Genomic DNA, 18,487 nt, shown 5'->3' with positions numbered 1-18,487 from the left:
AAACGAATTATTTGTCAATCTCTTCAACCAGTTACGTGAATGTTATACTGTAACACACAGACAACGTAACGCAAGGAAATAAACGATAAAAAAGAGGGAGGAAATTAATGTTCTTGCTGTTATTGTTACACTTAGCTCCCGCACAATTGCACGTGAATGTGGCATCATTAGTCACGCAAGTGTCCTACCATTGTCCATCGACATAAGTTGAAGCCCTATGTAAGTAGGCTGTTTAGGTTCTTACATTGGCAACGCCGCCGCCACGTAGAGCTCTGTATGAAAATCACTGGCTGTGCTGTGTGCAGTCTGTGGCTGGTTTGCATTGTTGTCTGCCATTGTAGTGTTGGGCAGCGGCAGCTGGATGTGACCAGCGCGTAGCGTTGCGCAGTTGGAGGTGAGCCGCCAGCAGTGGTGGATGTGGGGAGAGAGATGGCGGAGTTTTGAAATTTGTAAGAATGGATGTCATGAACTGCTATATACATTATCACTTTTGAACACTATTAAGGTAAATACATTGTTTGTTCTCTATTAAAATCTTTCATTTGCTAACTATACCTATCAGTAGTTAGTGCCTTCCGTAGTTTAAATCTTTTATTTATCTGGCAGTAGTGGTGCTCGCTGTATTGCAGTAGTTCGAGTAACGAAGATTTTTGTGAGGTAAGTGATTTGTGAAAGGTATAGGTTAATGTTAAACAGGGCTATTCTTTTGTAGGGATTATTGAAAGTCAGATTGCGTTGCGCTAAAAAAAATGGTGTGTCACTTTAAGCACAATCATGTATAATTTTTCTAAGGGGACGTTTCACCTATCACATCTCTCTCCATCAAGACATGCATGGAAACGATTATAAGACTCGTGCTAACTTCTGTACATCGGCTTTAAGACAGGATACTCCAGATATATTACTTATCTTGTTTAGTGATGAAGCCATACCAATCATGGCCAGCTAAACAGCCGAGTCGTGCACTATTCGTCTGTTGAGAATTCCCAGTGGCCTCATCAGGTGGAACGTCAGCGGCCATGGAATGTAAATTAGGGTTGTTGTTAAAACGGCGATATATCGATACTTCCACCTAAAATATCGATGTATATGGCAACATTTCGTCACCAAGCACTTCCATGTACCGTTACGATTATGGCGATACCGAGCGCCAATATTTATATTTCATTTAATTTTTTTCAAAATTTCCGGTAAATATTTTTTAAGCTTTTTGAAACTGTAGTAGAACATAATTTTACATTCATTCCTATTGTACTGGAGTGGGGGGAGGGAGGGCGGTGTGAATGGAATATCAATATATCCAATGTTGCCGATGCGAAGAAATGGCGCACCAGTTGTGACAATTTTAAAGCAACTAGTGTGCTATTTATTCACATCGGCATACTTCAAAATCTGTTGCTGAAAATTTTGAAGAAAATGGTAAAAATGGCTCTGAGCACTATAGGACTTAAATTCTGAGGTCATCAGTCCCCAAGAACTTAGAACTACTTAAACTTAACTAACCTAAGGACATCACACACATCCATACCCGAGGCAGGAGTCGAACCTGATTTCTTAGCGGTTGCGCGGTCTTATGGTCTTATGGGACCAAACTGCTGAGGTTAATCTTACTTAATCTTACTTAATCTTACTTAAACGAACTTCCGTGAAGGACAACACACACACACACACACACACACGCCCGAGGGAGGACTCGAACCTCCCACGTGGAGAGCCGCGCGGCCGTGACAAGGCGCCTGAGACCGCCTGGCTACTCCCCGCGGCGTGTGAGGGGAAATGCTGATACAACCGACGCTCGGCTCTACCGACAGAAACTGTACTTTCAGGTTCACCACAGAATTCTGACACTACAACTGCTAAATCGCTGGCGTTGGCGGGAAAAATTGAAATAAAAGAAAAGACCTGATATGTGACGAAACCGAACGACGGATCCTTCGGATACCTTCTATTGTGCCACCTATATGCAGTTACCATTGTTAGCAAAGTGGTTACCGCCAAGCGTGAACGCGCATCGTTTCCCTTTCAGTTGGTACTCTAAGGGGGATAGGCAGGCTACTAACTTGTTGATATAAAGAATCTTTAATAATAAATCAGTTCACAAATACTCACCTATAAACCCGCAGTACACGCAATGTGGATCCGATATCTTTATATGCAGGTATGTTGATATCATTTCCATGCATATTTCTATACACCGATATATTTCTTCTATATATCTACAGACGAAATGATGAATCTTTAAATATCGATATATCGTATTCCCGATATTTTGCGTAAAAGTGTGGTTTGGGATATTGAACCACCAGCTTGAAAGGTCTCTGTTGGATACCTTTCATGTTAATTTCATAAGACTGTTGTCATTTACGGCATAAATTTCACTTCTAAATTTACTGTGGTGTTTCTGACTCTTTCTGGGAGGAGACTAAGCAGTGGAATGTGTTATTTTGACACATAAACAGGAACGATCTGTCACACTGCTACACTTTAAACATAGTTTATATGTAATTCATGTCACACAGACTCATAAGGAACCTTCATGCGCTTTGTTTTATATAGTGTATATGATAAGATACTGTCATCCCCCTTCCCTTCTGTGTGAAAGGATGAATGAGCAAATGTATTTCTAGTTGCATGCTTGATGGTAGCAGACACGCCTGTCTGCTAGAGAACAGTAATACCAACGTCAGAACAGGTAGGTACACTTTCTAAAAGCAAAAAGGTTTCTATTCCCGGTATGGTCCTGTCCGTCCCTTGTCATGTTGGCGTAGGAAGCTGCCTCTCGGGTCACTTCCGTTTGTATCTGTGAGGCACCCTCAGTAGGGGCCCATGGCAGTCTGTCCGCAGCGAGCGTTTGTAGTGGTAAAATCTCCGGCTAAGCGCGTTTCTGCTAAGTCCGTAGGACAATGGATTTCTTAAGTTCAGTTTAACTGAAAATTTTATCACCTTTGTTTCAGATTTAGATGTAAATTATGTTCTGTTATCATAACTTTGAACACAGTCAAATTCGAGTGTGAAAATCAGATTATCTTTCGGTAGTTGATTTGTCACTACTTTGTGAGCAAAGAGGAACCACGTGTTGATGATCTGTAACTCTAAATAAGATCATCAATCTTAACTGCGAATGCGAGTGAGATTATAACGTCTCGTCTTGACAATATTTTGCAATATAGCAACTTTTCTTTATGTTCAATCCATGTGGGGAGTACTGTATGAGACCAGTACCACATGCTTTTATAATTGTTTGACCATCAGTTTAATAGTATGACGATAGTAACCAGTTGGAGGTTTTTCTTCTGTAAACTGCGTTTCAATGTAATTTGTTTTAATTATCAATTATTGTGGAGTCATACACTTTGTGTATACCATGTTGACCACATGAAGCATGTGGTGTAATCATCAAAGTAGCCATCAGCTGTTCTTCTCCAGAAGATTTCACAGACAGTTAGTACGAATTTAGTTTACTAGTGTGTGGCAATTTCATGGCGGACAGCATTGCACTACGACTGCAAATTCTTTGGGTGAAAATTGAATCGCTTGGTTGTGGTTAATTTCCTCTTGCATATGTTTCCACCTTCTTTGTGTGATATTTTTTGAATGCAGTATTGTATACAGTTTCCCAATCTTGGCTCCATATTTGATGTGTTCTATAAGATTACAATCTCACATTTTCACAATCTTAAATAAGGCACCAGTTTAGTTATGAATCAAGTTTAATATGCTGAAATTTTAACGGAACAATGATCAATGTTAAAGTAAATGTCCAAGTATAAACTGATTTATTTCTTTATGTATATCAACGGTTGTCGTAAGATGACTATTAAAAGATTATAATTAATGTTAGTTTGGTTGGGAGTTTGGTAAACTAGACTGGATACCTGGTGAAACTGTTGCTCAGTAATGCAAGGATAATTTCCCGAGGTAGCTCACAGCTTTTAACCCGTTATTATTATCTTGAATATCAGCACCACTTTCAGAACAACTTAATGCATCAACTTTACAAGCTTCATCAGCCCTTTTTTCACAGACGCAACACTGAATGCACACATGTATCGCAGCATCATAACAAGCCATCTTCCGCTCATGTTACAAGACATTTTGATCCCAGACTGGAATTATAATAATGCACGTAAGAGGAAAACTGTCGCCTTCAGTTGTGGTCGTGGGGCCCTGTACGGAGAACATACAGCAATGAAACTTCCTGCAGTTACACATTAAACACAGGCGTGTGTAGGGATGCTAACTGCCCTTCGCTCCAACGCTCCATTGGCGCGTAGCTCTAGATGTTCCGGAATTTTTTGAACAGACGTTGGAGAGATATGTGTTTGAAATTTGTTGTAGCTGAAAACACTGAGAAGCACGACGTGGTTTCGGTAGCAGGTGAATTAAGGAAATACCGAATTAAGATGTGGATTACCCAGAGTATTGCGAAGTGCTATTGGGAGTAGCTTGGTCAGTGACGCAGTGGAAAGGCTTTGCACATTATGACATTATGATGAAATTGTAAGGACAGCGTACCATCCTGAAACCAATGGATCACTTAAAAGCAGTCACAGAACCCTTAAAGAAACATTGACACGTTACATATGCTATACACAAGCAGATTACATTACCTAGATTGCATATGCTGTATTTGTATACAGTACAATTCCTCACATTTCGACAGGGTATACCCCACAAGATTTTTTGGTTCAGATTGGTTGGATTGTTTGGGGAAGGAGACCAGACAGCGAGGTCATCTGTCTCATTGGATTAGGGAAGGACGGGGAAGGAAGTCGGCCGTGCCTTTTCAAAGGAACCATCCTGGCATTTGCCTGGAACGATTTAGGGAAATTACGGAAAACATAAATCTGGATGGCCGCATGCAGGATTTAACTATCGTCCTCCCAAATGCGAGTCCAGTGTCTAACCACTGCGCCACCTCGCTCGGTCCACGTAATTTCTTCTTTGAGAGAGCGTGTGCTGTTTCCGGTATTTTTCAAAAATATCTTGCAGAAGCCTTAAGCGATTACGATGACTATGTTACAGAATCGAAACAACGAAAGGAAAGCTAACAACAGTGCACCGGAGAACATAATCTCTAGATATTAAACCCAATGTCCCGGATGACTGATTGAGTCACTCTGACACATCATCGACCAGCCCAAACCACTGAGGATAGAACATTGAAACTTCCAATTAGGTGAAATACGGGATGAAACGTTATAACAAATATTTCATTGTGAAGTCATTTTTAAAGCTAAATCTCTCAAAATTGGAAACTGACCTCCGGTTGAAAAATAAAGAAAACACATTTTACTGGTTTTGGAAAAAAACAACCCTTTTGGGATGAAGTTGCGGACGAAAGTTTTTATGGAATTATTTCATTATGCAAACATTTTTGAAGCCAAGTCAGTGAAAATTTGTATCTACCTTCCCTTTGAGAAATAAAAATACACGTGTTTCACTGTTACTGGAAATTCAGCCCTTAAGGGTGGAAATAGTTGGTGAAATATTATATGATAATATTTCACTGTGAAGACATTTTTTAAGCTAAATGTATGAACATTTGTATCTGGTTCCTCCGTTCGAAATGAAAAAAAAAAAAATCGTCTTTCACTGTCCCTGTACGAAGAAGACCTCGCATTCGGGAGGACGACGGTTCAATCCCGCGTCCGGCCATCCTGATTTACGTTTCCCGTGATATCCCTAAATAGCTCCGGGCAAATGCTGAGATGGTTCCTTTGAAAGGGCACGGCCGCCTTCCTTCCCCGTCCTTCCCTAGTCCGGTGAGACCGATGACATAGCTGTTTGGTCTCTTCCCCCAAAACAACCAACCAATTGTACGAAGAACATAGAGGTAGCGATCTCTTCTTACCTGTTCATTGCCGGACAGGGAGTAAGTGAGAAATGAGAGGTTGTAGTACTCACCGATGACGGTGAGGTTGACGCGCGTGTTGCGCGTCTGCGCGATGCGGAAGTCGACGCGGCAGCGGTATGTGGCCTGGTCTCGCGGCAGCGTCTGGTCCAACGCCAGAGCCGCCGTCTGCCCGGAGCGAACAAAGTAGGCTCGCCGGCCCAGCTCGCGCTCATCCGACCACAGCTCCGCCTGCGAGAAGTCGCGCTCCCGGGCGTCCACGCTGCCGACAGAGAACGCGGGGCGCGGCCCCTTAGCACACACACTGGGCTACGCCACACTGCGTGAAGTCAAATGGTTCATAAGGCTCTGAGGACTATGGAACTTAACTGCTGTGGTCATCAGTCCCCTAGAACTCTGAACTACATAGGGTAGAGCGTCGATTATCCGAACGTCGGTCAACCGAACGACCGCTTAACCGAACCGCTCGCACCTGTTACTCTCCCACCCCACCGTCCATTATCCCCCTCACTCCCTAACCAAGTTTCCCACAGTAGACGCCGCACTGGGCCACTGCTGGCGGAACATTGCTTCTAATGGGGCCTTCACAAGGCGCTGCTGACCGATCAAGCCGCCCGTCGCTGTGTTTCAACAATCAGCACACTTCTGTCGGCTTGGCACTGGCAGTAGAAGTAGCGGCATTGTCAAAGCTGTTCACAGCAACAGCTGCGCCAGCTTAGAGTTGAGGCGTGCCGCTCCGCGCAGTTTGAAGGATTGCGCGCTCCCAAGAAGAACTTCTCACGGTGCAAACAGTCACCTTCTGTTCTCTGTTATGACCACTTGTGTGCTGCTACTTGAAGAAGTGAACTTGACGATACAAAATGCTTCAACGTAAACGTGTTGTCCTTTCTATGAGAGACAAGTACGAGATTATTAAAAGGTTAGAAGTAGGTGAATCTGCAACCACATTATCCACTTTTAATTTTGTAAACTCTGTGTATTGTTCATGTAAAATACGTACGTAGTATGGATATATGTATGTTTGATAAACTGTGCCACATACTATATATTCCTAATGAACTTGCCTTTGTAGGTTATTTTGTAAAACTAAAAGAGATGCCTGTTTTTGTGAATAAATTTAATGTACAGTACTTCTTTTTGGCAAATAAACATGTACAGTTCGATTATCCGAACAAACCAGTTTTCCGAACACCCGTGTCCCCCAGTTACTTCGGATAATCGACGCTCTACTGTACTTCGACCTAAGTAACCTAAGGACATCACAAACATTCATGCCAGAGGCAGGATTCGAACCTGCGACCGTAGTGATCGCACGGTTCCAGACTGTAGCGCCTAGAACCGCTCGGCCACTTCGGCCGCCTGCGTGAAGTCACTGTGCGCAAATTATCCCTAGTTGTGGCGGTACTAGCCAGTAGGATTACAGGACAAGACCAATTCGTTCAGTTTCTGTTACCGAAATAGTAATGACGCATTTATACAATGTAGGCTTTCACGGCCGTTGTCGTCTTCAGTTGGAACTTCCTGGCTGCGAGGCCGTGGTCGGGGTATAAAATTTGATCGAGCCCTCCATCAAAGGAGAAAAGAAGTCAGAAGTCAAGAGCAACAACTGTCACCTACTGGAGGAGGAGGAGGAGGAGATTACTGTTTAACGTCCCGTCGACAACAAGGTCATTAGAGACGGAGCACTAGCTGGGATTAGGGAAGGATGGGGAAGGAAATCGGCCGTGCCCTTTCTAAGGAACCATCCCGGCATTTCCTGAAGCGATTTAGGGAAATCACGGAAAACCTAAATCAGGATGGCCAGACGCGAGATTGAACCGTCGTCCTCCAAAATGCGAGTCCAGTGTGCTAACCACTGCTCCACCTCGCTCTGTCACCTACTGGAAAAGTTTTCCTGTCGTGCATTAATAAAGTCACGGACCGTATCGGGAAAGTTCTGGACAATTATGGGATCGAAATAATCTTCTATATCTACATCTACATGCATACTCCGCAAGCCACCTAACGGTGTGTGGCGGAGGGTGCGTTGACTACCTCTATCGGTTGTCCCTTCTATTCCAGTCTCGTATTGTTCGTGGAAAGAAGGATTGTCGGTATGCCTCTGTGTTGCTCTAATCTCTGATTTTATTCTCGTGGTCTCTTCGCGAGATATACGTAGGTGTGAGCAATATGTTGCTTGAATCCTCGGTGAACGTATGTTCTCGAAATTTATTAAAAAGCCCGTACACAGCTATTGAGCGTCTCTCCTGCAGAGTCTTCCACTGGAGTTTATCATCTCCATAACGCTTTCGCGATTACTAAATGATCCTGTAACGACGTGCGCTGCTCTCCATTGGATCTTCTCTATCTCTTCTATCAACCCTACCTGGTAAGGATCCCACACTGCTGAGTAGTATTCAAGCAAAGCATTGGGCGAACAAGCGTACTGTAACCTACTACCTTTGTTTACGGATTGCATTTCCTTAGGATTCTTTCAATGAATCTCTGTCCGGCATCTGCTTTACCGACGATCAACTTTATATGATCATTACATTTTAAATCACTCCTAATGCCTACTCCCAGGTAATTTATGGAATTAACTGCTTCCAGTTGCTGACCTGCTATATTGTAGCTAAATGATAAGGGATCTTTCTTTCTATGTATTCGCAGCACATTACACTAGTCTAAATTGAGATTCAACTGCCTGTCCCTGCACCATGCGTCAATTCGCTGCAGATCCTCGTGCATTTCAGTTCAATTTTCCATTGTTACAACCTCTTGATATACCACAGCATCGTCCGCAAAAAGCCTCAGTGAACTTCCGATCCTGCGGCACACCTGAAATCACTCTTACTTCGGAAGACTTCACTCCATTGAGAAAGACATGCTGCGTTCTGTTACGTAGGAACTCTTCAATCCAATCACACAATTGGTCTGATAGTCCATATGCTCTTACCTTGTTCATTAAACAACTGTGGGGAACTGTATCGAACGCCTTGCGGAAGTCAAGAAACACGGCCTCTACCTGTGAGCCCGTGTCTACAGTCCTCTAAGTCTCGCTGGCGAAAAGCACGAGCTGGGTTTCACACGATCGTCTTTTTCGAAACCCATGCTGATACCTACAGAGTAGATTTCTAGTCTCCAGAAAAGTCATTATGCTCGAACAAAATAGGTGTTCCAAAATTCTAAAACTGATAGAGATATGCGTCTATAGTTCTGCATATCTGTTCGACGTTCCTTCTTGAAAACGGGGATGACCTGTGCCCTTTTCCAATCCTATGGAACGCTACGCTCTTCTAGAGAATTACGGTACACCGCTGCCAGAAGGGGGAAGTTCCTTCGCGTACTCTGTGTAAAATCGAACTGGTATCCCATCAGGTCAAGCGGCCTTTCATCTTTTCAGCGATTCAGACGCACCAAGAAGATTAAGGAATTTTTAAGAACTGCAAAAGATTGCCAACACCCTCTAGCAACACCTGGAGTATACAACACTCCATGCAGCTGTAGATAAGTATATATAGGAACAACGAAAAGAAGAAAAGAAGTGTAAACACCCGCTTAGCCGAACATAAAAGGAACTATCGCTTAGGACACATCGAAAAACCTGCTATAACTGAGCATATCTTTAGGGATAGGAACCACGAACTTTAATTTAAAGAGACAAGCGTTCTAGTACGAACATCCCATTATCATGCGCGCATATATAGAGAAGCAATACAGATTCACGAGCATTATAACAATTTTAATAGAAAAGAGGAAATTTTAAAGTTAGACAAAATATGGATGTCGACGTTGCGCCAGCAGAATGACAATCGATTACTCTTAATCGAGAATGATGACGCCTTCCAAAGATAGGCATACCGTCGGCATCACATGACGATTGGTGGTGCCCTCTATGCGCTCTATAAATGCGAGGGTACCTGGAGCGTCAGTGGCAGTAGCCGGGCGACCTCAAAATATGTCTCCCGCAGATGGAGACGAAATGTTTGGTGGAAATTTTATTCATCGACCACGGCCTCTCAGCCAGGAAGTTTCAACTGAGGATTCACCCGTTTACTTTTATCATAAGCAGCGTAAAAAAAGATAAAAGTTTGCAGACATAAACGTTACTTTATCTCGAACGAGCAAACTACGATGCATGTTGAGAAAGTATGGTTTGTACTGGGTAGTAGTTACTGAACTGTATGAAATAAAATCGTTATAACTTATGAACTGTTTGAATTAGGACGTGCAAACTGCACAGCTGGCTGCAGGGCATTGTGGGAAGACGTATGGGTCGGTTCAGAGTCGAGGCCCACTTTCCTTTGGATGGGTTCGTCAATAAGCAAACCTGGCGCACTTAGGGAACTGACTATCTACATTTTTCGATCGAGAAGTCTCTTCACCCAACGGGTAACTGTTGGGTGTGCAGTGTCCAGTGACGGAATAATCGGTGCAATATTCCTTGATGCCACCGTGACTACCGAACGGTACGTGGAGGTTTTGGAGACCGAAGTGACCCCGATTTCGACAAGATGTGGGATCTGGGGATCGAGCAGGCCATGGTACAGGACCACCTCTGCCAATCCACGTTCCTGGGAACCGTCGGTCCAGGAATCGACGCACACGACGACTGAAATGTGCCGGCACCCCATCATGATGGAACCACATCCGTGGTCTTTTAGGGAGCGTGACTTCTTCCAGCAACTATGGCAATGCTCTGGCGAGAAAATTGTAATAGGGACTGCCATTTAATGACCTAGGTAACAGATACGGTCCGATTAACCAGTCACCAACAACAAAGACCCACACATTAACGAAGAACCGCACTTGATGGGCGCCAGTAACTGTGGCATGTGGATTATCCTCACTCCAAACATGCGAATTGTGCATGTTGAAGACTCCATCACTCCCTAACGTTGCTTCATCGGTAAACAACACAGAGGATGGAAATGTAGGACACATTTTATACTGTTCCAGGTACTACTGAGAAAACTGTGCTCTGGGTGGATATTCAACTGGTTCCAGGTTTTGGGCAGCTGTTAGTGAAATGGACGTAACAATTGCTCTCGAAGGACTGTTCTTACATTCGTCTGATTCGTCCCCAAGTTACGTGAAATTGCACGAGTGCTGATGGAAGGATCCCGATCCACATACTGCAAGACAGCTTCAAGTTGCAGCGTTCTTACCGTGTGACGGCGTCCCTGTCCAGGTAATCTCACGCAGATGTTGGCACACAGTAACAAAGATCGTATGATGAGGGATATGGCGATTAGGATATTGTTGTTGATAAACCCGCTGTACAGCTCGTCCGTGGTGGTCCCCTACGTAGTACGCACCAACCATATCAGTGTACTCACTCCATTAGTAAACAGAGACAATGCACTACTACACTGGTGGATAGCAACTGCCTACAACTGAAGAGCGTAATACGGCATCTAACAACTGAAGAGCGTAATACAGACTCCTCATAGGCAAAAAATTACATTACGGAAAAAAATTTGTTTTGATGACCCCTACAACCTCCCGGAGTTTGTCAGTTTAAAATTTTTTCACTCTATATGAAATAAAATCGTCAGAACTTCTGAACTGTTTGCATTAGGACGTTCAAACTGCATTTCTGGCCACGGGGCATTATGGGACGACGTATGGTTTGTTTTAGCGGCTAGGCCCACATTCATTTGCATGGGTTAGTCAATACGCAAAACTGGCGCACTTGTGGGACTGAGTGTCCGAATTTAGAGATCGATAAGTCTCTTCACCCTCAACGGGTGACTGTGGGGTGTGCAGTGACCAATGACGGAATAATCGAATCAATATTTCTTGATGGCAGGGTGACTAACGAACGGTACGTGGAGATTTTGGAAGATGATTTCAACACCATTATTCAAAGTGACCCCCACATAGACAAGATATGTTTCATGCAAGGCGGAGCTTAACCCATGGGAGCAGCAGAGTGTTCGTCGTCCTGGAGGAGCACTTCGGAGACCGCATTCTTGTTCTGGGATACTGAGGGACCACCGGCTTGAGCCTGGATTTCCCACCGTATTCTCCGGATGTGAACACATGCGACTCCTTTTTATGTTAAAGACACATTGTACGGAAATAACCCCAAAGCAATTTCTGAGCTATTCAGGAAGTCATAGAGAGCATCGATACATCTCATAACCTAAATCTGAATATATGTAGTGACATTTAGATGTTGAATAAAGTGTGACACGCCGTAGTTTGTAACTAATTTACGTTTTTCGGAACTTTAAAATTTTTTATTACGCTTACCTTCTACTTATTGTGCGTGGTCACCTTCGATATAGCCTCCTCCATATTTGACATACCAGTCCCAATGCCGATTCCACTGCCGTAAACATAACGCCTCTTGCTGGATAGCGCGAAGAGCCGTCTGCTAATTTTCTTTTATCTCGGCTACCGGTGCAAATCTTCATCCTTTCAATGGGGTTATCAACTTTGGAATTAAAAAAGGTCCTTAGGGGCCAGGACTGGAGAGCTCGTGGGGTGAGGCTGCACAGTGATTTCGTTACTATGCAAGACCCACACACCAACATGGTTGAATGCGATGGTGCTTTATTGTGATGCAAGACCCTTGAATGGTCTCACCAAATTTCAGGCCCTTTCCTTTTCACACTTTCACGCAGGGGTCACAATCTCTCCGACAGTCTGTCTTCGATTGGCACAAACAATTACGTTGACGTTCCTGAGTTGAGTGTCTTCGGTCGACGTCAGAGGGCGTCCTGAACGAGAGTCATCCTGAACTTCGGTCCGGACATTTTTAAACCGTGTGAACCACTCGTAACAGAGTGTTCTGCTTAAGCACTCATCACATTAGGCTTTTTGCATCGTGTGGTGAGTGTCTGTACACGTTTTCTCGAGTTTCACGCAAAATATAATGCAGACACGTTGCTCCTCTAACTCTTTCATATCGCAGTTTGCGAACTGTTTAACACAACGTTCTACTTAAAGCAGCACTGAACAAAAGCTAACAGACATACATAAATGAAACGTCCGGCAGTTACACATTAAACACAGCCGTGTGGAGCAATGCTAACTGCAAATGCGATCCAACCACTATTGGCGCGTAACTCCGGATGATCTGGAATTTTTTTGAACAGACCTCGGAGGTACATAAATATTTGAAATGTTTTGTAGCTGAACCCACTGAGAAGCACGCCATGGATACAGTAGCAGGTGTATTTCGGAAATATAGCAATAAAATTTGAATTACCCTGAGTATTGACAGAGTGTTACGGGTAATAGCTTAGTCTGTGACGCAATGGAAAGGCTTGGCACAATTATTACATAATGATAATATTCAGAGGACAGCTTAGCTTTCACGAGACCAATGGAACACTTAAAATAAGTCACACAATCCTTAAAGAAATTTGACACATTACATATGTCATACACAAGCAGACTTTTATACCTTGATCGCATATGCTGTTTTTGAATACAATTCAATTCATCACATTTCGACAGGGTATACCCCACGGGAATTATTCTTTGCGAGAGCGTGCGCTGTTTCCGGTATTTCTCAAAAAGATCTTGCAGAAGTCTTAAACGATTACGAGGACTATGTTACAGAATCAAAACTACGAAAGGAATGCTAACAACAGAACGACAGAGAAGATAAAAGGCAATGTCCCGGTTGACTGATTCAGTCACTCTCTGACACATCATCGACCAGCCCAAACCACTAAGGATAGAAAATTGAAATTTATAGAGGGCACAGTTTAAGAATAGATTTTTCGAAGAACTGTCAAGGCTTTTTTTTACACTACATCTACGAAAACTGGTATTTGGCTTCTCAGGCACAAGTAAAAAAAATAGTTGTTCAACTGTTTATGGAAATTCAACTCCCAATTAGGTGAAGTAGGTGATGAAACGTTATAAGAAATATTTCATTGTGAAATCATTTTTATAGCTAAATATATCAAAATTTGAATTTGAATTCTGGTTGAGAAAATAAAAAAAAAACATTTTACAGTTTCTGGAAAAAACAATACTTATGGGAGGAAGTAGCGGACGAAAGTTTTAATGCAAATATTTCCTTAAACAAACCTTTTTGAAGCCAAGTCTGTGAAAATTTGTATTTACCTTCTCTTTGAGAAATAAAAATATAAGTATTTCACTGTTATTGGAAATCCAGCCCTTAAGGGTGGAAATAGTTCGTGAAATGTTATATGAAAGATATTTTTGAAGGTAAATGTATGAAAATCTGTATCTCGATTCTACGTTAGAAACGAAAAACTGTATACTGTCCACAGTTTCACAGTTTTTTTTTTTTTTTAATTTAACCCCCTTGGGTGTCAAATAGTGCGAGACTGTTTCACTGACTCACCACCACCAAGCCTAAACCGCAAAGGAGAGACACTTGGAATTTGCAAATGGTGTTGATCTTGTACTGCAGGCATCGTTTAAGAAGCAATTTTTATAAATTTCAGTCCTAAGAGAATGACACAGGGTGTGAAAAACTTTTTAAAAATTTTTCACTATTGAGACAGTTTTGATGTCAGAGGAACGACAATTGGTACTTCATTTCTCAGACAGAAAATAAAGAAAGGAAGAAAAAACGTGTTTCAGCGTGTTTGAAAATTCAGCCACTATTGGGGTAATTAGTGGGTAAAAGGTTTTTTAAATTAAATCATTATTAAAGAATGTGACAACTGCTCTCAACAGTCTATCAGACTGAAATTAGATTTTCACTCTGCAGCGGACTGTGCGCTGATATGAAACTTCCTGGCAGATTAAAACTAGATGCCCGGCCGAGACTCGAACTCTGGACTTTGGCTTTCGCGGGGAAGTGCTCTACCATTTGAGCTACCGAATCACGACTCACGCCCGCTCCTCTAAGCTTTACTTCTACCAGTACCTCGTCTCCTACCTTCCAAACTTTACAGAAGCTCTCCTGCGAACCTTGCAGAACTAGCATTCCTGAAAGAAAGGGTACTGCGGAGACATGGCTTAGCCACAGCCTGGGGGATGTTTCCAGAATGAGATTTTCACTCCGCAGCGGAGTGTGCGCTGATATGACCACTGTAATTTTAAGCAACTAAGACCATTCCCTTCCAAGACGCATGACTTACAAAGACATGGTCATAAAATCAGACGGTCCATTGAGTATCAGACTAAATTAACAGTATGTAAAAGAGCTAGAAGTTGTGTCATCATTAACATGTATAGATCGATAGATGTACTCACGAGACTGTGGCTAAAATACGCTCTTTGGATGGCAACACATCTAGAGAAAAGATATATACCGCAGGTGTTATTCGTCAAGATTATGTTTGAATGAGTGTTTTATCACGTTGACGAAACTGATTTTGACCTTCTTAGACTATCACCCAATGTCTGTGTGGCATGTTTTGGTTTCGCAAGTGACAAATATGCAAATTTCATGAGCTCATATATACGTTGTCACCACAAGAAACAAACTTCGGTATCAGGAGATAACTGTAAAACTTCACCTCTACAGATTAAAGAACCCACAAAACTAGAACAATACAAATAGAGAGAAAGTGATGGACTGTCGATAACTGTATTTCATGGCAGCCCAACAGACTTGCCAATGAGCAATAAAAGTCAAGAGGACAGAAATCGGTTATCACCGAAAAGGAATTATGATGTACATGGTCTATTGAAATAAAGTTTGAAAACTAAACTCGTTACCGACAGACCGCCTTCTCATATTCACCCTACAAGCGTCATTGAATTTGGATATAGAGAAGATCATGGTTAGCACACAACTCTCCCAGCCGTTGTCACCTTTCGTAACCTGAGTTGCTACTTCTCAATCACGTAGCTCCTCAAGTAGCGTGACAAGGACTGAGTGTATCTCGCTTATCCACAACGCTCGACTGACCCGGGCAGTCACCCATCCAAGTCCTGTCTAGGTCGAACAGCACATAAATTCGCTCATCTAGAGGGAAAGAGTCTTTAACACTGCAGTAAGACCGTTGGCTGAATCCGAGATCACTGACCTTAAAACGAGCGCACTATTCGTTTTGGAGCTCTCGAACTGTTGTACGACTGGTAGCAGACTGCCTTATGACCTTTTGGCGGCCGGGGTGGCCGAGCGGTTGTAGGCGCTTCAGTCTGGAAGCGCGAGACCGCTACGGTCGCAGGTTCGAATCCTGCCTCGGGTATGGATGTGTGTAATGTCCTTAGGTTAGTTAGGTATGAGTAGTTCTAAGTTCTAGGGGACTGATGACCTCATATGTTCAGTCCCATAGCGTTAGGAGCCATTTGAGCCATATGACCCTTTATGGCTGTCTTAAACCATCACTGCAAAGTGGTGTTAGTTTCCACCTATTGTATGGAATCTGCGCATTAGGATGGAGTGACGTGTAAACGTGACAGAAAGTACTTGAATAATGATGACAGAACCAGCCACTGTATTTGAATCTAACGCCGTTCATACCAGTTTGGATATATATATATATATATATATATATATATATATATATATATATATATATATATATATATATATATAAACAACAGGAAGTGGATGCTGGCATCTGGTGTTAGGGGATGGGCCCAAATCCACGTTTCAGGTTGCCCCTGATTTCACGAGGCACAACCCGGCAGGCACAAACAGCAGACGCATTCAGTCGCCGTAGCGTTCCTTGCATGCAACCCCGCTGGCAATGTAAAGCACCTCCCTGTGCCAACAGGATCACAGTTCGTCCAACTAACAGCACAGCTCTCCGTGGCTACCTCCTTCATCCCGCTGTGCTTCATCCAACTGCTTACTGGTTGAAGGCTATCTACCAACTCCCGAAGCGCAGAGGCGCTCCAGGGCAAAGAGGGTCACATAAACAGTAGTACCGACAATCGAGAGGTCGCACAGCAGCAATCCCTGTCGAGTGTCATTAATAAAAATAGAACCTCGCCTTCGGTTGCAGTCATTTAGAATATTCTTACGATCACGGCTCTTATATTTCGAGTCGTAAACTATGCCTTTCAGGCACACTCTCCACTCCGCGGTGATACCACAGCAGATTCAGAAATTTCGTTCGTTGGGTGGTCACAGCCACAAGAAAACAGGAAATCTCCTTTCTGTCATTCTCTGGTAATCCATCAAGTGCAGTCGGAATCAAACGTCGTTTATTCTTTTTAATACATACTACCAGTTTCGACACCACATGCTGTCGTCTTCAGGCCCGCAACGTGACCCACCACCCACAACAGTTTTCATGTGCGACGAGCAGAATAATATATATATACTCCTGGAAATGGAAAAAAGAACACATTGACACCGGTGTGTCAGACCCACCATACTTGCTCCGGACACTGCGAGAGGGCCGTACAAGCAATGATCACACGCACGGCACAGCGGACACACCAGGAATCGCGGTGTTGGCCGTCGAATGGCGCTAGCTGCGCAGCATTTGTGCATCGCCGCCGTCAGTGTCAGCCAGTTTGCCGTGGCATACGTAGCTCCACCGCAGTCTTTAACACTGGTAGCATGCCGCGACAGCGTGGACGTGAACCGTATGTGCAGTTGACGGACTTTGAGCGAGGGCGTATAGTGGGCATGCGGGAGGCCGGGTGGACGTACCGCCGAATTGCTCAAGACGTGGGGCGTGAGGTCTCCACAGTACAACGATGTTGTCGCGAGTGGTCGGCGGAAGATGTACGTGCCCGTCGACCTGGGACCGGACCGCAGCGACGCACTGATGCACGCCAAGACCGTAGGATCCTACGCACTGCTGTAGGGGACCGCACCGCCACTTCCCAGCAAATTAGGAACACTGTTGCTTTTGCGGTAATGGCGAGGAGCATTCGCAACCGTCTCCATGAAGCTGGGCTACGGTCCCGCACACCGTTAGGCCGTGTTCCGCTCACGCCCCAACATCGTGCAGCCCGCCTCCAGTTGTGTCGCGACAGGCGTGAATGGAGGGACGAATGGAGACGTGTCGTCTTCAGCGATGAGAGTCGCTTCTGCCTTGGTGCCAATGATGGTCGTATGCATACGACCGAGGCACACAGGGCCAACACCCGGCATCATGGTGTGGGGAGCGATCTCCTACACCCGTACACCTCTGGTGATCGTCGAGGGGACACTGAATAGTGCACGGTACATCCAAACCGTCATCTTACCCATCGTTCTACCATTCCTAGACCGGCAAGGGGACTTGCTGTTCCAACAGGACAATGCACGTCCGCATGTATCCCGTGCCACCCAACGTGCTCTAGAAGGTGTAAGTCAACTACCCTGGCCAGCAAGATCTCCGGATCTGTCCCCCATTGAGCATGGTTGGGACTGGATGAAGCGTCGTCTCACGCGGTCTGCACGTCCAGCACGAACGCTGGTCCAACTGAGGCGCCAGGTGGAAATGGCATGGCAAGCCGTTCCACAGGACTACATCCAGCATCTCTACGATCGTCTCCATGGGAGAATAGCAGCCTGCATTGCTGCGAAAGGTGGATATACACTGTACTAGTGCCGACATTGTGCATGCTCTGTTGCCTGTGTCTATGTGCGTGTGGTTCTGTCAGTGTGATCATGTGATGTACCTGACCCCAGGAATGTGTCAATAAAGTTTCCGCTTCCTGGGACAATGAATTCACGGTGTTCTTATTTCAATTTCCCGGAGTGTATATATATATGAACTGTGGGTTCCTTGTCACGTAAGTGTTATGGTGTTTTATCTGAAT

General features: G+C 44.0%; 1 protein-coding gene across 1 annotated transcript in view; it reads right to left on the bottom strand.

The window, feature by feature from the left end:
- The window catches only part of LOC126267453 (nephrin-like), a 943,456-nt gene that overhangs the window by 590,341 nt on the left and 334,628 nt on the right, over positions 1-18,487 (bottom strand). The window contains exon 3 of the mRNA XM_049972720.1: positions 5,908-6,116. Coding sequence (XP_049828677.1) covers positions 5,908-6,116 — 209 coding nt within the window. The remainder of the gene's footprint in view (positions 1-5,907; positions 6,117-18,487) is intronic.

The sequence above is a fragment of the Schistocerca gregaria genome, chromosome 4 (genome assembly GCF_023897955.1).
Source record: "Schistocerca gregaria isolate iqSchGreg1 chromosome 4, iqSchGreg1.2, whole genome shotgun sequence".
NCBI lineage: Eukaryota > Metazoa > Arthropoda > Insecta > Orthoptera > Acrididae > Schistocerca > Schistocerca gregaria.
This window is presented reverse-complemented; position numbering and strand designations above follow the sequence as displayed.